The sequence below is a fragment of the Quercus robur genome, chromosome 2 (assembly GCF_932294415.1).
Source record: "Quercus robur chromosome 2, dhQueRobu3.1, whole genome shotgun sequence".
Classification (NCBI taxonomy): Eukaryota; Viridiplantae; Streptophyta; class Magnoliopsida; order Fagales; family Fagaceae; genus Quercus; species Quercus robur.
The window spans coordinates 30,406,252-30,426,010 of NC_065535.1; the positions used below are offsets into that span (position 1 = coordinate 30,406,252).

A 19,759-nucleotide genomic window follows, 5' to 3' on the forward strand; every position below is an offset into this window, starting at 1 on the left:
TCATATTTAAAAAAAAAAACCCTAATTCTCTCACTTTCACTCACACACTCTTTCTCTCACCGCCTCTCCTCAGTCCTAACCATCTCTCTCTCTCTCTCTCACCTGAGCTTCCATGGCCCAATACCTTGAACTCATCACTTTGATCACTAGCACCACCACTACAGTGGTCTTCTCCATCCCTGAACCAACTCTTTCAACCTGGAAATCTCTCTCTAATCCTCAGATCTGAACTATCTCTCTATCTTAAACCACCATGGCAGAAGCCTCTTAAGCTCATCACCGCCACCATTAGCAGTGGTTTCACATCTCAACCTCAACTTCTCTCTAAAACTGAAACATATAACCTCTCTTGATCTAGATCGGTCTCACCCTCTCTTCAATCTAAACGAGGCACAGCCTCCTAGCTCCGTCGTGAAGCCCAACTGCCATCAACAAGATGGTGGTTCCCAACCTCTCATCCTTTCTCTCTCTAAACCTGAGCCAAATACTTCATATTCATTTGATCTCTCTCTCTCTCTCTCTCTCTCTAAAATCTAGAACTCATTTTCTTGATCTACTACCTAGGAGAGCCCCAAATGGTGCGTGGAACATGAATTGGTGTTGTTGAGGTTAAAGGCTTCACGAATCTGCCAAGAACCGTGGCTGTGGTGGCACGTGAGTGCGTGAACAACATAGGTATGACAGAGGGTAAGTTATTGGGATTTTTGTGCTCATGTGCTCTATGTTTGTAAGGCTTTGTAAGCATGTATCAGAGAGTGTATAATAAAATTTTATCTAATAAAATTTCTATCTCTATCTAAGAAAAAAAAATTAAAAGAAAAAAAGGAAGCAGATACATCTGATTTCAAAGTTATTGATTAGTTTTTTCTTTTTTAAGATAAATTTTTTGGTTAGTTTTTAAGTTAAAATGTTTTGCATTTTATAAAGAAAAAATAAAATAGATTTTGAATAGGGTATGGATATCCATGTATAATAAATCCGGGTAAGAATTGGATATGGATACTAATGGGTATCAGTATCCGGGTATCCATGGGTAAACATTTCGGGTAGGGTATGGGTATATCCAATCCATATCTCACCCATGGCCATCCCTATATATATATATATATATATATATATATATATATATATATATATATATAAAAGTTGAAACGTAGTATTTATTATTGATATTAGGGATTACATCATCCACTTATTTTCTACATTTTTTTTTTCTCTTTTTAACTTTTATTCTTCCTATTCTAAAAAAAGAAAAAAAAAAAAGAAAAGAAAAAAAAAAGGTTCTTCTCTATCGTCATTATTACATTTCCTCTAACTTTTCTCCTTCATTTTTACCTTTTTATCTTCCCACTACTCTCTACTTCACCGTTACACTTCTTTCATTCCTTCCCCTTTTTTTTTTTTGTTCTTCTTCTTCTTCTTTATATTTTGACTCTTCTTCTCCCCATTTTATTTTGTATAAATTTGATATCATTTCTCCCATTTAATCCATATTTTTTTTCACAAAATAACTGTGAGTACTCTCTCTCTCTCTATATATATATTTACTTTCTTTTGGTGGGATTTTGTTATTTCTTATAATTCTGATTAAGGCTGATGATTTATTTTTTTGAATATTTGTTTTGGTGTTGTGCTTTTTAAATTTCTCTTTAATAGTTTTGGTTGAATTTTGGTTTGGGTTAAGACATAGTTTTTTTGGAAATAGAAATTTGAGTTTCTATCAAAACATAATCTACAGGGCTATGAATTTGAATATGCCTACCAATTGTTTGAATAATAAATTATTATAAAGTCTAACTTTTATTTCCATTAGTTTCATTTTAATTTTGGTTAAGATAGTATTGTAATTTTGAGATGAGTTTTTATTATTATGATAATTTCCTTATTCCTTAAAAGAGGAGAAATTTGAATAGTAAATTTGAAACTTATAAAGTTTAGTTGTATATTAGGCAAATATAACACACTACAACAGAAGTTAGAAGAATATGGTTCACCTTAAAAAAAATATTAATAAAAAAATAAAAGAAAAAAAGACTGATATATTTGTAGAGATAAAAAGATAAAAAATACCAATAGAATTTTAAATATATATATATATATATATATAATAATAATTGAAGTAATTGTTACACTTTATATATTATACTATATTACATAATATTTATATATTTCTACGCATCGCGTGGGTCTGCAACTAGTGATTATAATAGTTATTTACTTGATGAGAAAGCAATATCTAAGAGGCCTAGATGATTGAGCTATAGCCTCACCTTAACTACACATATAACCAAGCATAGGGTGTAAAGATTTCAAGCTCAATAGGCCAAACTAATGCTATGTTGTCACTCCCAAAAATTTAGGCTCAAAGACTTTTATTTTTTATTTTACAAACGATGGTAAACCTTTTCGAGTATTTGATATTCTCTTGGGTATATGCAGTTCTCCATTTCACACACACTAGGTTATCTAGGTTATTACAAGAAGAAATTCTTTAATGCATTGTTTGGGAGGAGAGAATGGAATGGAATGGAAAAGAATAAAAAGAATAATTTTAGAATATTCTTTCCTTCCCCTTGTTTGGGAGTTTTAATGGAGGGAATGGAAAACTGCATATTCTGGCAAGATACTGGCAAGAGATTTCGAATATAAAATGTCATGAATATCATGAGGCCTTAGAATCTCATGGACTCAAGACTTGCTCTATACCAAGACCCTAACAATCAATCACCACAACTTCACTATTTAGTTGTATAGTTTGAATGACCTCCCAATCAACAATTCATTTAATCCTCATGCATGAGACTTCTTGTGAGTGTTGTAATGTACTTTAACAAGTAAATTTTGTGCTCATTATATGACCCGATGGATTGCTTTCTGTAAAGTTGTTGGGCCTGCCTCTCTCTCAAGATCACCACAAGAAGATGGGTTGGCTCTAGTACCGTAGGAAATACGTTCTTCTGAATGTGTTTGTTAATTGTTTTGGGTAGTATTGCTATAAACTGACAAGCTTGAACTAATTAATTGAATTATTTGGCTTTAACGCATTATGTTGGTTTCCTTATGGTTGAACATTTTTTTGTAGAACTTGAACTGTAGTAAGTTTTAAATTAGCCAGTATTGATGGAAGTAGAATAAATTCAATCCCTAAGGCAAGGATTCTTAATGTCAAAGAGTGACAACTCTTGGTTTGCTGCTCACATTGGCAGCCACTGTCAAAAGTCAAAAAAGTATAGCATACATAAATTTTTTAAAAAAGCTTGTAATCACGACCTGAGCTAACGTAGTTACAAGATTGGCATTTCTTTTATACACCATGAATGAAAAAATGTGATGACACATAAAGCAAGACCTAATCGTGAACAATGTAAGCAACGATGACAGTTATATCATCAACTTTGCCACCGGATCTATGCCTTCTAGACTTGGAAGAAGCTAGCATAAATGGTGTAGTCGCATTCTTGTCCAAGGAAATTTGATAAGCACTCTCAGCTACTGCCCGAGCCACCTGCGCTGGATCAATACCTCCTTCTGTCGATTTTTCTGCAACATCTTTGATTTGATTCTCAAACATGTTATCAAACAGCCCGTCTGTGCCGACTATAAGAATGTCTCCTGCTTCTACATCAACCTTATATTGCTGTGTGTAAACAAACAATAAGTCATTAATGAACATCAAAGGGAAAATACAATTAAGCATGCTGATGCCACCATGAAAGGAAAAGTGCTAGCCACATCTGCATTATACGGACTAGTCACAAACAATCTCTCTCATTTAAATCTCTAATGTCTTGTTAGGGCCCATTTTGTGAGATAGTGTAAAGATTCAAAGAAAAGCGCTAGTCACGTTTACACTATACTTTAAAAGAAACAATCACAATTGAAGCTGTTTGTAATAGTTAATAAAGTTCAACTCAACATAGTATATGCCCGATGTAGGATTCATCATACACATTCACAGAACACACACAATCAATCAGATTAGGGTATCACAAGTTGATATCTAGGGTAAAGACTCTTGCAAAATCTTTTTGGTAATTGTTTATTGGGGGGGGGGGGGGGGTTCTAAGTTCGCTTTATTATGAGATATTGTATGTTACATTGATACTCATGAGAAATGGATGAGGTGGTACTTTACACTAAAAAAAATTAAAATAATTCAAAAAAATTAAAAATGTCATTCTGGCTTTCATTATATGCTAAACTGGGTCGCGACAGGAAAAAAAGGAGATTAAAAAAATTTCATTCTGGGTATCGTTTCTCCCGATCCAAGTCGGAGCATTCCCAAAAAAGTAGTAAAAAATTCAAAAAATTCACAAACGTCATTCTGACTTCATTTCTAGACAAATCGGGCTGGGATAGGCCCAAAAAGAGAGTTTGTGTGTGTGTGTTCCCAAAAAAGTAGTAAAAAATTCAAAAAATTCACAAACGTCATTCTGGCTTCATTTCTAGACAAATCGGGCTGGGATAGGCCCAAAAAGAGAGAGAGTGTGTGTGTGTGTGTGTGTTTTGGGAACTGTTTTTGTTTGACCTAGGCTAGAGCATTCCCAAAAAATTAGGAAAATTTTTAAAAACGTCATGCCTTTTATTGAATACAACAACTCGGCCGGCCTTGTCATTATCTTACAAGTATGAGAATACCCTAAAATAGTAATCTTCCTCATACCTAGATAACATAGTTACAGAAAAAGAATACTAAACATTTAGCAAAGATTGAGAGCGAAAAATAATAAAGAATAAGAGAGATTTAGACTAATCAATGTGTATTTCTATCTAATAAGTTGAGGAAGGTGACCTATTTATAGATTTGGTGAGTTACAACAGGAAGATTAAATAGGCCACTAAATACGAAATAACGCATATAAGTATTTCAAATTAATATAGATTAATGGGCATAAAAAAAGTGAGTTTGATATAATTATAAATCTCGAAATAAAATTCCATTAATAAGTAAAAATTTATGATCAAAATTTGATTTTTCAATTAATGAGAAAATAAATTGTACATATCATCTCTTATTAAAATATCTCAACAATCCCACACACACACACACACACACACACACACACACACATCTAGGTAAATATGGAATATTATGCATTAAGGGCGTCATTGGCTTCATATTGTGTGCACATATTGTTATTGAGGACTAGTGGCTGCTTTAGGAATATTTTTGAATATGGTCATTAAGAAAATTAAAATATACAAAATCTAATAAAAAGAGAACTTCATACATAGACAAAAACACACACACACACACACGCAAATACATAAAATCTTACAATTTCCTTTTACAAATTTTTTCATTTTGAAATCGTTACAGATAGTTTTATTATCAATGTTGCAAGCTACATCTCTTCAAAATTTTAGTTAAATAAAATTTTTGTTGGAATTTATTTATTTATTTGTAAGGACCTAATATATTGTTAAGGGGACCAAAATTTAAGAACAAAATTTGGCTACAAACTTAGTTATAGTTTCTCTCACTAAATGAATTAACATTGTTACATTTTTTTGAAAATCTAATCGATGAATTGCATATTCTTTATGTTCTTAAAAGACATCAAAATTTCATGCCAATTAGATGTTATTTATCATTTGATCCATAAAATTATTTTTTATGTATAATTTTAGACTACAAAAATTCGAAATTTAAATATTTGATTGACGACATAGCTATTGATCTTTTCTCTTCTTGAAAATTTGCAAATATGGAGGATTTAAGAAAAAAATGTAATTAAATGGTAGATTTGTTAAAATTCACATTCAATAAAAGCAAATTGAATAGAGTTGTAGTTTTAGTTTACAACCAAGTTTGTTGCCAAATTTTGTCCAAAATTTAATTATGTTGGCCCTAAAAAAAATTTAGGGTGGTCACAGAGTTTTTTTAAGGATAAAAAAATATTAAAATATTAAAATTTATACATAGTAATTGTTTTTTTTTCCAGGCCTGTGACCACCCTGAACTCTATGTAGAGACGCCCCTGTTGAGGACAACATTCATGCCTAGAGAAAGAAAATGAATAACAAATAATGTTTTTTTTTTTTCTTGAAGAATCTCTCTCTCTCTCTCTCTCTCTCTCTCTCTCTCTCTCTCTATATATATATATATATATATTAATAAGTAGAACTAAGAGAAGATCCAATTAGATTTCAAATTTGAGTTAAATTAAAGTCTAATTTTGCGTCACGTGTCCCATCTAATTTAAATTTTTAAATTTTTGTGCCAAATTAGTTAATTCAGTATAAAAATAGGAATTCAATTAAAGTTAATTTTGCGCCACGTGAATCATCTAATGGAAGTTTTTTAATTTTTGTACTAAGTGAGTTAATTCAATATAGAAAATGAGGAGTTCAATATAAATGAACCATAAAACATAATATATATATATATATATATATATATATATATTAGAGAAAATTTAATTAGATTCAAAATTGAATTTTTCTTTTGTTAGCTTTCCATACAAATTAAATTATTTAGATTTTTTCTTTGAACTAATGAACATGTTTTTTATACCGTTTCTATTCAGATATTTTGTATGTCAGGATCTTGAATGTAAAAATTGTAATCGAGCTGAATGACCTCATGCACCTAACCCTGTTCAATTTAGGAGATACTATTAGACTAATTTATTCTTTTATTTTTTGTTATATTTGGTAGAATTTCATGGATAGTGATTGTGAATTAATATTGTATATGTAGTATCCAATAATAATTTTTAAAATTATATATATAATAGCAGTGTAATGAGAAATTTGGCATAACCAATATCATGAAAATTGTAAGAAAAAACTATTTTAGTATTTCCAAATATATATCCTAATCGAACTAATATCCTATATGTTTTATAACCCAAGCTAAAATCAATAGTATCATTACAATTCATCATGCCGGTGCATAAGCATGAGTTCCATGCTAGTAACAAATAATTAAAGCTAAATAAGAGAAGAAATTAAAAATAATTTAAGCTAAATTGTCCGTTTAATTCCTAAACCATTCTAAAAAAAAACCAATGATAATATTTTTCAAACTGCAAGAATTAAAAATAAATTGACTAATACGAAATATTCATTTTTTAGAGGATGAGTAGTGCAAACTTAATAAACATTACACAACACATACAACTAAATTAAAACAAGAAAAACTGAAGGTATGTACCTGTACCGAATCGAGAACATCGGCATATAATTTACCCAACTGAAATGGATGATTAAAAGAACGTTGTTGAATCTCTGATTTGTATATACCTCCTCCTTTTCTAATCAACATAAAACCACTATCTCCCACATTTGCAACATGTAAGCACTGTTTACCAAAACAAAAGATAACAGTATGTTTGCAAATTTTATAAACAAACTATATAAGCTGAAATATATATATATATATATATATATATATATATATATATGAATGATTGAAATTGTACAAATTTTAGACGGAAAAATATTGTTACACATTTGTTATTAATTTCATATGCGTTATTCACACTTAAAACATGAAATACTTGATGAATATGGATAATATACAATATACACTAACGAGTGTGCAATAATCAGTACCCTTTTAAGAAGAATGTACATGGAGTTTGTATTTTGAGAAGAAAAGAAAAAGACATACATGGTCTTTCAGATTTATTATGCAAGCAGTTGATGATCCTTTAGCATTGGTGTCTAAGAAAGCTTGATTCAAAACTCTTTTTAAATTGATTTTTCCCTCTGGTTCCATTAGAATTGCTTTAAAAAATTTAATCATTAGTTGCCGAGCATATTCTCCAGGGTCAACATCTAACTTGGCCCAACCACCCACACCATCTGCCACGCCAATTGTTTGTTTTTCTCCACATATGAAGTAGGCATCATCACCTTGAGCTGTTGAATTTACTTTGGTCTTTGCTATGTAGAATGCTCCAGCAATCATTTTCAACCTTCTTTCCTTTGAATCATCTATAAAGCACAATGTGGTACTAAAATTAAGAGTCATTCACAAACTACAGCAGAATGTGGTACTAAAGAAAGAGTCATTCACAAACTTCAATGTCCACTCACAGTGTGCTTTTGAATGAGCTTATTTTCATTAATTTATTTTGTTACTGTACAGAATATCAGCATTACATTCTTTTCTGAGTGAAAATAAGCTCATCCAAATAAACTTGGGTAAACCTTAACATTCATCTATACTACAACAAAGACAAAGAAAAAAAAAAAAAAAAAAGGAAAAAGAAAAGAAAGGAAAAATATTTACACACCAATCTTGAATCGTTGCAATGTGCCAAATCCTATTCATCATCAGAATTTTTTATTTTTTATTTTTTTAAAAAAGGTGCCAAATTTTGATTCTAGTTGCAGAGAATCTTTTAATACAAATTGAGACTTGGACTGTAACTTGGGGAACGGGAAGGAGGGGCTGGCTTGGCTTTTGCCTTTGTACAGGTGCAAATAGCCTTAATACTTAGGATTAGGTGATATTTAGTGAACAAAATTCTCACTTTTACTAGATCTTAGAGAGATAATTAATAGGTAACTTTATCCCTAATTTTGAAGAGACTAATTCACGTACTAATACATACTGTGGAGCTAGAGAACTCGTGCCCCAGGCCCACTCTACATTAGGGCCCAGGGCCCAAGCCGAGGAGAGCCATTGCCGAGGACGACCTCTTACTCGGCACCTCACGAAATGCCTGAAGAAAGGGGCAAACTGAGTGTAGGGGCAGGGTAAGGGAAAAGGCTGCCAACGTCATAATACAAAACCCTATATCTGATAAGTCCATACTCTAAACCATACCCCTTAACTTTCCCAACGACCCCAAACCACTCTAGGCATGGGTTGACAGGACAGGTCTGCACCCTAGAAAAGTGAAACTTACACGTGGACTCTAAAGGGGGAAACCAACTACTTAGAAGACAACTATAAGTTTTGGACAGAACCAAGGCCTTGTATGGTCCTCGGACTCAAGCCTCTGGGGAAACCAACTACTTAGAAGACAACTACAAGTTTTGGACAGAACCAAGGCCTTGTATGGTCCTCGGACTCAAGCCTCTGGGGAAACCAACTACTTAGAAGAAAAACTACAAGTTTTGGACAGAACCAAGGCCTTGTATGGTCCTCAGACTCAAGCCTCTGGGGAAACCAACTACGTAGAAGAAAAACTACAAGTTTTGGACAGAACCAAGGCCTTGTATGGTCCTCGGACTCAAGCCTCTGGGGAAACCAACTACTTAGAAGAAAACTACAAGTTTTGGAAAGAACCAAGGCCTTGTATGGTCCTCGGACTCAAGCCTCTAGGGAAACCAACTACTTAGAAGAGAACTACAAGTTTTGGACAGAACCAAGGCCTTGTATAGTCATCGGACTCAAGTCTCTGGGGAAACCAACTACTTAGAAGACAACTACAAGTTTTGGACAGAACCAAGGCCTTGTATGGTCCTCGGACTCAAGCCTCTGGGGAAACCAACTACTTAGAAGAAAAACTACAAGTTTTGGACAGAACCAAGGCCTTGTTTGGTCCTCGGACTCAAGCCTCTGGGGAAACCAACTACTTAGAAGAAAACTACAAGTTTTGGACAGAACCAAGGCCTTGTATGGTCCTCGGACTCAAGTCCCTGGGGAAACCAACTACTTAGAAGAGAACTACAAGTTTTGGACAGAACCAAGACCTTGTATGGTCCTCGGACTCAAGCCTCTGGGGAAACCAACTACTTAGAAGAAAACTACAAGTTTTGGACAGAACCAAGACCTTGTATGATCCTCGGACTCAAGCCTCTGGGGAAACCAACTACTTAGAAGAAAAACTACAAGTTTTGGACAGAACCAAGGCCTTGTATAGTCCTCGGACTCAAGCCTCTGGGGAAACCAACTACTTAGAAGACAACTACAAAAAGTTTTGGACAGAACCAAGGCCTTGTATGGTCCTCAGACTCAAGCCTCTGGGGAAACCAACTACTTAGAAGAAAACTACAAGTTTTGGACAGAACCAAGGCCTTGTATGGTCCTCGGACTCAAGCCTCTGGGGAAACCAACTACTTAGAAGACAACTACAAGTTTTGGACATAACCAAGGCCTTGTATGATCCTTGGACTCAAGCCTCTGGGGAAACCAACTACTTAAAAGAAAACTACAAGTTTTGGACAGAACCAAGGCCTTGTATGGTCCTCGGACTCAAGCCTCTGGGGAAACCAACTACTTAGAAGACAACTACAAGTTTTGGACAGAACCAAGACCTTGTATGGTCCTCAGACTCAAGCCTCTGGGGAAACCAACTATTTAGAAGAAAAACTACAAGTTTTGGACAGAACCAAGGCCTTGTATAGTCCTCGGACTCAAGCCTCTGGGGAAACCAACTACTTAGAAGAAAACTACAAGTTTTGGACAGAACCAAGGCCTTGTATGGTCCTCGGACTCAAGCCTCTGGAGAAACCAACTACTTAGGAGACAACTACAAGTTTTGGACAGAACCAAGGCCTTGTATGGTCCTCGGACTCAAGCCTCTGGGGAAACCAACTACTTAGAAGAAAACTACAAGTTTTGGACAGAACCAAGGCCTTGTATGGTCCTCGGACTCAAGCCTCTGGGGAAACCAACTACTTAGAAGAGAACTACAAGTTTTGGACAGAACCAAGGCCTTGTATGGTCCTCGGACTCAAGCCTCTGGGGAAACCAAGTACTTAGAAGACAACTACAAGTTTTGGACAGAACCAAGGCCTTGTATGGTCCTCGGACTCAAGCCTCTGGGGAAACCAACTACTTAGAAGAAAAACTACAAGTTTTGGACAGAACCAAGGCCTTGTATGGTCCTCGGACTCAAGCCTCTGGGGAAACCAACTACTTAGAAGAAAACTACAAGTTTTGGACAGAACCAAGGCCTTGTATGGTCCTCGGACTCAAGCCTCTGGGGAAACCAACTACTTAGGAGACAACTACAAGTTTTGGACAGAACCAAGGCCTTGTATGGTCCTCGGACTCAAGCCTCTGGGGAAACCAACTACTTAGAAGAAAACTACAAGTTTTGGACAGAACCAAGGTCTTGTATGGTCCTCGAACTCAAGCCTCTGGGGAAACCAACTACTTAGAAGAGAACTACAAGTTTTGGACAGAACCAAGGCTTTGTATGGTCCTCGGACTCAAGCCTCTAGGGAAGCCAACTACTTAGAAGAGAACTACAAGTTTTGGACAGAACCAAGGCCTTGTATGGTCCTCGGACTCAAGCCTCTGGGGAAACCAACTACTTAGAAGAGAACTACAAGTTTTGGACAGAACCAACTTTGGGGAAACCAACTACTTAGAAGAGACAATACGGGGTTTGGACACAACCTGGACGTTAGATGGCCTTTAGAATCTACCCCGAGAAAGAATTCCCCATTTGATAGTTGGGCGAATCCCAGGAATGCATGGATTCCCCAGCCTACCCTCGGATTCTCCGTACCAAGGAAATTGGTGCAACTGCAATATAGGGCCATACGTTGTCAAAACACAGTTAAAGTCCCTCGCTGCTCGGCTACCCTCTCGGATGAAATATTTAGTATTTATCATTCTCGGACGGTCGCCGCGCATGCATTACGGGGCATTAAGCCGTTATCTCAATTGGTAAGGTTTTGTTTCAAAGTTTCCTGCTTTAAGCATCACTAAAGGAAGGTACATACATAGCGCACCCGTTTACAAAGTAGTTGCTGCCGAAAGGAAAAGTATTTACAAAGAAAGAAATTCATCTTTTATTAAGACAAAGAAATAGTACAGCGTACAATGAAAAGCTGGAATAAGCTTATACTAAAGCTAACTACATAAGCGAAAAGAAAGATACAAGAGAATAAAGAGAAAGCCGAGGAAGAAGTACAGAGGAGAGGTTGGCTGCTGTTCCAAAACGTTGTTCAAGGAAAACCATTCCTCAACACTTTTACATGCCTATAACTCAGGCAGCCAAAGAGCCTAACTCGGGGCTTGCACCGTTGAAGAAAAGGCGTAAAGAGCCCGACTTCGGGCTAGCGCAGCTGAAAAAAAGATGCAGGGAACCCAACTTGAGGCCAGCACCGTTGAAGAAAAGGTGCAGGCAGCCGGAAGTTGATAGGCCTCCACGTAACCACGCCTGCGATATAGCAGACGGCGCTGATGGCGGAAAACTTTACTTCTGATGCACCAAGAATCTGGTGTGACCAGTACCTGCTTCGGATTTTGACTAAAAGAAGGAGAAATACCATTTCCCCCTTTGTCAAGATGGAAGATTTTCTTGAATCTATGCCTCCCCTGCCCAGACCACGCTACCTTGAGTCTCGGAAGGACCCGGCGCCTCTGTGGCGGATGGAGTTCCTTTACCCCTGTCCGTGTCTCAAGCATATTGCACAAATGATGGATAGCACTGAATACGAAACTGTGATTATGGCTGAAGGATTGTGATTTAGAAGAGAATCGGAAGGTTTGTATGTAAGGAAAACAACCTACTATCCTACTTATATAAAAGATAAGGTGGTGGCATTCAATTCGTGTAACTTTCCAAGGAATGCTATGGACAAGGCAGAGTTGGCTCAATTTCCAACGCCATTCACGACCTTAGGATCTGAAGATCCTCGTGAAGACGCGCCTCGAGTATTGAAGCGTCAAAGGACTTCACGTGATTGGGTAAAGGAACGCCTCTCAATTTGGCACGTCCTCCATGTAAATGGAAAAACACAAATATTATTAGAGTACGGAATTTGAGCAAGCTATGATATAAGCCCAACATTACCAAAACCCTCCTCCCCAACTAAAAGTCGGGCAGCAGGATTTTGAGGGGCTATTGTGGGGCCAGAGAACTCGTGCCCCAGGCCCACTCTACATTAGGGCCTAGGGCCCAAGCCGAGGAGAGCCATTGCCGAGGACGACCTCTTGCTCGGCACCTCACGAAATGCCTGAAGAAAGGGGCAAACTGAGTGTAGGGGCAAGGTAAGGGAAAAGGCTGCCAACGTCATAATACAAAACCCTGTATCTGACAAGTCCATACTCTAAACCATACCCCTTAACTTTCCCAACAACCCCAAACCACTCTAGGCATGGGTTGACAGGACAGGTCTGCACCCCAGAAAAGTGAAACTTACACGTGGACTCTAAAGGGGGAAACCAACACTAGTATAAAAGGAAAAACCCCCCAGAAGAAAGGAGGACTCTCTCCCCCGGGAAAAGGGAGAACGGGAAGGATATAAGGCTCCTCGGATAGCGTCCAAGGACTTAAGTCATACAACCCGTACTAATGGAGGGCTTAGCTAGTCAAGCCAAGCCCGCCCATATAAGAACTTCCATAGACGCCACGATTAAACCGTCTACCTGTACCCAAGGTCATGCCTTTCAAGCCCACTCTCTACAAATCATATTGTTGGAACCCTATACATACGAGCCCAACGTCATTCTTGGGCCGTTAAATAAATCGTGTCCCTACACATACTATTACATAAAATTTTAAAAAATGAGTTTTATTATTCCCCACACCTTCCATTAGGGGATTCAACAAGATCCTGACCTCAAGTAAATAAACAAATAATAGAAAGATTCATAAATAACAAACAAATATTAGGTTCTATTTTACAGGACTGTTAAAACGTTCTATGTTCGAGTCTACATTAAAGTAGACATAGTTGCCATGTTATTTGTTTCAGAAAACAAATATGTTGATTAAGAATTTAAGATATTGATGAAGATGTGGTACATGAACACAGAAAAATTCTTTTAATCTTTCTCCCATGAACAAATAAGCACAAAACACTGGTTCCAATATAGGGCTTTTTTATTCATCACTAAATATGATTATTTTTCTAACAAAAATACAATTATCAATATATATAAGGTTGGGTTCAAGTTAAATTATGTGTAACTCTTTGTGATGTTACATTGCTTCACAATGAGGTATTTTGATAATTCAATTATTGAATTACATTGCAGAGAAGGGAAAAAAAAAAAAAAAAAAAACTGATCAAAGAGAAACCCAAAAAGATTGTCATTCCAATTAATTACCAAGGCACTCATCAATATTGAATAATAAAAAAAAAAAATTAACTCATTGGGAAATATACCTATCAGGGATAGCTCCTTTGGTTGCCTCTGTGGAATCAGCCATAGAGGAAATAGTTTGGTGCAACTGCAACAGTTCATCCCCCCTTAGGAAGAAGCTTGAAAAAAATTACACAAGAAATCAGTGACAGTCAATATGGAAGAGAGAAAGAGATACTGTAGGAAGTAGGAACTTGTGTGAATTTATGTAGTATTATTATTTATATCGAGTACATAGGAAGTAGCTGTGGTTTTATGAGTCCAATTTTATATTTTTTTTCACTGAATTATGAGTCCAAATTGAAGTAAGAAACCTAGTCCGAAGAAGATTCTCTAGGGTCCAGATTTATTTATTTTTTTAATAAAATTTTTTTTGGACAACTTTTATTTATTTATTTTGATAATCAAAATCCTCCAGAATGGTTTTGTCCAACTATAAAGGAGGACATAGTGTGTGCAACTCAATCTTATAAAAAATCTCATTAAAAAAAAAAAAAAAATTTCTGTTTCGTTGTAATTTTGAGAAGGATATAGATTAATATTCCTAAATGATTCCAAGAAAAAAAAAAAAAAAACCAGATTATCATTCCAAAAATTGTTAGTATATACATTGTACATACTACAAACAATATATAGCATAATCTCTAAAATCAAGGACTATCGTTGTGTACTTGATTTTTTTTTTTTTTTTGGATAGAAGTTGTGTACTTGATTTTAGTCTCAATCAATGATTTTTTTGTTTGCTTTTGTCAATTTTATGGATGTATTTTTAGGGAGTAATTATTAGATACTTTGGAGTATAACGACATTGTACTTTTTCCTTTCACATTTATATATAATAGGTTTCACTAATTAAATTCATTGTAAGATCCATACATGTGAGAGAAAGGAGCACTACGTCACCATACTCCTGAAGTAGCTAATAATTTTCCATCTTTCACTCTAAGTTTAGAGCATTCTAAGAGAAAAGGTAATAAGGTTGCTCATTGCATTGCGCGATATGCTTCAAAAATTTCTGACTTTGTTGTGTGGATGGAAGATGTTCCACCACTAGTTTTCGTTGTAGTTCAGTTTGATGCGGCCAATTTATTTTAATAAGCGGGTTTGTTTCTAAAAAAAAAAAAAAAAAAGTTAAGCATTCTTGAAAGAGATTAAATTTTGTAAGGATGTTGTGTAAAATCAATATTTTACCCCTTTAATTCCAACATGTCACATCATCTTATCATATATTTAAGAATAAGCACAATCACACTCAATCAATTCTAACATCCATATATAAATATAACCAAATTGGGAGTTTATTGAGATGTTATTAGGTATGGTAAGATGTATTGAATTTTAAGTAAAATGCTGATGTGACAATCACTTATTGGGTGGTGTAAAACATGGATTTTACACTCCATCCTTGTCAAATTCAGACTCAGAAAGAGATATAATAAATACATACTCTTTCTCCTCACATAGTCAAACACATTCTTCGTGTGAGATGGAGTACCGAATACATACTTATTGTACTACGAGAATATTCTATAATTTTTAGTATCTTTCTATAGAAAATACATTTTTTTTAGATTAGTAAACATAAATACATTGAATATATTCACGTTATACAAATACAAATCCTTTGTCCCATTTTTTTGTGTTTCACTTTATACTTTACCAATTACAACTTGACATATATTCTTTTTTACTTTCCTTATAAAATAACTAGAAAGAAAATCAAACACATGACATACCACAATTGGTAGAGCATAAATCTCTTTCTCTTTATCTCTATGTGTTTTTCTTCAACCAAATAATAATAATAATAATAATAATAGCACAAAAGCATCTATCTATAGTATTAATGGGAAGAGAAATTTTTTATATTCATTTATTTTACTCTTAAAAATAGCCTTCATTTGAAGTCTCCCAAAGTATTATATATCTCCCAACATAATTTAGATAAGATAAGAAATAAAAGTGATACATAAATTGATAAATCATGAATCTAAATGCTGAGGGGCTGTTTAGTATTAGTATTTAAATAACAGTTTTTAGTATTTAAATAACAATAACACTTTTAATACATATTTTTATAACCCTTAAATACATATTTTTTCAACACTGAAAACTGACCAACATTACTAAAAATCTCCAACCAAATGGCCTCAATGTCTAAAGTGGCTTGTTTGTAAACAGGTTGGTCCAACCCATACTAGATTTATTATCAGGCCCATAAGGTTTGGTTTCACAGCCCTTAAGATGATTTATTCGAGTACCATGTAATACTACAACGTCGTCGTATTTGTCATTCTCACTGTCTTTTATCACTCACAGTCTCTGGTGTCTCTCTTACGCTCTCTCAATCTCTATCTGTTCTTTTCCAGGTTCTGCAAAGCCTAAAACCAAAAGGAAAGAAAGAAGGAGAAGTTGCAGGAGGTTCAAGTTGAGCTCGAAAATGTTTTATTTTTCAACAACTTTTATGTTTATGATGACCGTATTGTTGATTTCCATGGTGTTATTGTAGCCATAGAGTTTTTTTTTTTTTTTTTTTTCATTGCAATGACTATTACCCTGTTGTATGTATGTGTGTTTTATTATTGTCGTGGTCATGGTGACCTTCATTGTTGATTCCCATGGTGTTAATGTTTGTTTGGTTGACTTTCAATTGGGATGTAGAAAATGAGTTATTTTATTTTATTTTGGGCTGATTGGGCAGTGGCTTTTATAATTGTTGTGGTCGTGGTGACCATCATTATTGATTTCAAAGGTGTAAATGTGGATTGGATTTGTTTATATAGATTTGTAGAGAGGATTTTTTGTTGCTGTTGTTGTTGATTGCAATGGCTACATATTTAGTGCTCTTTCTTCTGCTATATTATTAGTAAATTGTGAATCTTTAGCATTATTCTGTTGTATGTACATGAATCTTTAGCTTGTTTCATGTGATTTCAAACAATTTCCTTTCATGTTAGAAATACAATGGTGGATACCCTTTTCTGTGATTAACTAGAAAAATCGGATCAAGATACTTGTAAGTGGAGTCTTGACTGTTTGTTTGATCATATAGTACAGTTGGAAGGTAGTTAATGCCAAGGGTAAATTACATTTTCAATGTTCAGATATTATAAATCATTTCAAACGATTACATCTAAAATCAGCAATAATGCCTTCCTATGCTTTCAATCTATGAAATTGTTGCCTTTCATTCTAGCCTTTTGCATTGTATCAATAGCTTTGTATGAGGATGTTACTATTAGGAATTAAATATTACAATGGAAAGTTCAGATTCATCAGACTGTTCACTTTGAAGTACAATGAAGAGTTTTCCATTCTTATATACAGTTCTTAAAATGTTGCCATTTTGGTATTGCAATTTCAAAATATGATAAGGTGATGTTAGAGATCTTCTAACTCACTGGGTGGGTCAAACAGATTAAAATAGACAGCAGTTCTTAATCTTGGGTAGGGAAGACCAGATTGGAGTATAATATAGCCTGGCTAGAATGATGGAGACACATTGACCATTCAACAATTACAAATCAGGAAGGAGGGCAATGTGAGAAGAAGATATCAATGTTTTGTACTTATCAATAAAAGATATCAATGTTTTGTGAAATTTAGTAGTTTAAAGAGAGTCTGAATGATTAATTTGAGAACAGTTTTTTTTTACATGTATATTTTGCATAGATCATATGGCTTTTTCTGATGAATGGTCATTATCATTTAATGGAACCTTTATAAGTACTTATCAAAAGAAAAAATGGAACCTATTATAAGTACTGCAGCATTGGGATTTTAGCTATATTATAGTTAATAGTTGCAGGTCCTCTTTCTCAATATAGGGGAGGGGTGGGTTTGGAGAATTATAAAAAAATTCAATGGCATTATGCATTGATAAATTTACAAGTAAGGCTACATGGGCTTTTTGTCATTGAATATAATCTTTCACCCTATGGTTTTGTTGGTACAACAATTCAGTTTGAAAATTTCTGTTTGACTGTTTGTCTTATAGAATTTAATTGAGGATGATATGGAAAAGATTAAAGGATTTCCAAAAGATTGCACTGTTCCTTTTAGAGAAAAGTTAATCGTGGCTGCGGTATTTAACCCCGAGGATCTTCACTTGAGTTCTGCTGAAAGGAAGCTTGCTCAGGCTTAAAATGAAAAGCAAGTCCTTTCACTGCCTCAGCACAATTTTTATAGGGTAATGTATAAATACCTAACTATCTCCATTCTTTGTGCCAAATATGTTTTTCCCTTTCTTTGTGGCAAATAGCTCTTTATCATCAGTAGTAAAGTTATGGTCTCATGCTTTTTCGTTTGCTTTTGCTTCAATGTTCACTCATTTCATTGCTCATATGCATATGCACTCCCCCCACTCATGACCTCTGCCAAAGAGGGGCATACTTGTAGACACCGTATTTGGTTCCTTAAATGTGATATATGTTGATACATGATTTCAATAGATGCAATCTGTTATGAACAAGCTACATCTTAGGTTCAAGTTATATTTTATATTTAAAACTTTTAAATTATGATTTTACGCGAGAGCCTATGTGATTGAGCACAAATTTTGTTTTGATTTGAACCACATTTTCAATTGGGAAGGAATTTCTTGATCAAGAAAGAAAGCAACAATTTTGGACAAAACTCTCATATTGATCATTTTTAGGTATTTTGGTATGTGCTTTGCACTTATGAGACAAAGCAACAGAAATTATGCCAGGGTAAGCAAACTCACAGAATGCCTCGATACATACTGTGCTTGGTTATATCAATGTGTTAGTTTGGACAAGACTGGGATTTTTTGCTTCAAAAGGAGTTCACAACCAGTTTCTTAAGGAAATCTAGAATGTGTTTGGACTAGAGAAACTCTGTCAGACACAAATATGTGGGAGTCCTACTGTTCCTCTCTAACAACAAAAAGAAGGATTTTGCTTATTTTATAGTGGCTAGAAGGCAAAACAAGTGGTTGGAAAAACCAGAATCTATCCCTGCGCTGGACGGGTCTTCCTTAACAATGCTGTGGCATAGACCACTCCATCCTATACCATGACTGCATCAGCATTTATCCTTCCCAAGGGACTTTGAGCAGTTGGATGCAATTTTTAACTAAATTTTGGTGGAACCCGGAAAGATTCCAACAAGTTTCAAACACCTATGGCTGGGTCAAATTTATGTCAATCAGAAAATCAGGCGGCCGGGATTTAGAAGATTTGGAGATTTCAATGTAGTAAAAATGGCTTGGATGGTCTTAACCTCGAAGAACGGCCTATGCACCAAACTTCTGGTTTCAAAATATAAGGGAGAAGCAAACTAGCTAAATTGCAAGAACTCTCACAAAGCTTCATGGACATGGTGCAATATTGAAGAAGCCGAAAAGGTAATACCAAAGGAGCCTGCATTCAAATTGGCAATGGAAATAGCAATAGAATCTGGGAGAACCCTTGGTTCCCATACTTTCAGGATTCATTCCCAAACCCAGAAGTGATGAAGCTCAACCAACTTATCTGTTGGTATCTCAGTTAATGCAGCAAGACCAAATATGGCTTGGCATCCAAAAAATTCTGTCAACTTTTGATCCCCTAATCAGCCAATGCCATATTGAAAGCTCCAATGAGCTTGAGAGAGCTACAAGACAGATGTGTGTTTTGCATTGTCCCGCATCTTCAACGAAATCCCTAAAATATTGAGCCAATACCCTAAATTGTCTCACATAAAGAAAACTTGCTATGAGTTTGTTATGAAAGTGTCAAATAATAATCG

At 35.0% G+C, this 19,759-nt stretch overlaps 1 protein-coding gene and 1 long non-coding RNA gene across 3 annotated transcripts; one reads left to right on the forward strand and one right to left on the reverse strand.

The window, feature by feature from the left end:
* Positions 1 to 3,349: 3,349 nt before the first annotated feature.
* On the reverse strand, positions 3,350 to 7,918 carry LOC126697370 (probable protein phosphatase 2C 55). Its single transcript, XM_050394353.1, has 3 exons — positions 7,619 to 7,918; positions 7,160 to 7,306; positions 3,350 to 3,637 (listed from the first exon to the last, which is right to left on the reverse strand). Exons 1-3 carry the CDS (start codon positions 7,916 to 7,918, stop codon positions 3,350 to 3,352), a joined length of 735 nt encoding a protein of 244 aa, XP_050250310.1.
* An 8,391-nt stretch (positions 7,919 to 16,309) lies between these two features.
* LOC126713282 (uncharacterized) lies at positions 16,310 to 19,582 on the forward strand. Of its 2 annotated transcripts, XR_007651317.1 has the most exons (3): positions 16,310 to 17,573; positions 18,006 to 18,197; positions 18,666 to 19,582. It is a non-coding gene; the product is annotated as an uncharacterized LOC126713282 (long non-coding RNA). The 2 variants fall into 2 exon arrangements; XR_007651316.1 differs by lacking the exon at positions 16,310 to 17,573 and having other exon boundaries at positions 17,867 to 18,197.
* The last annotated feature ends 177 nt before the right edge of the window (positions 19,583 to 19,759 follow it).

Bases quoted from the DNA above. Each gene is read 5' to 3' on its own strand.
- LOC126697370 (XM_050394353.1), bottom strand. From the start codon at position 7,918: ATGATTGCTGGAGCATTCTACATAGCAAAGACCAAAGTAAATTCAACA. The intron at 7,307-7,618 runs GTATGTCTTTTT...TTTGGTAAACAG, and splicing joins TAATAAATCTGAAAGACCAT to TGCTTACATGTTGCAAATGT. The intron at 3,638-7,159 runs GTACATACCTTC...GTTTACACACAG, and splicing joins ATGTTCTCGATTCGGTACAG to CAATATAAGGTTGATGTAGA.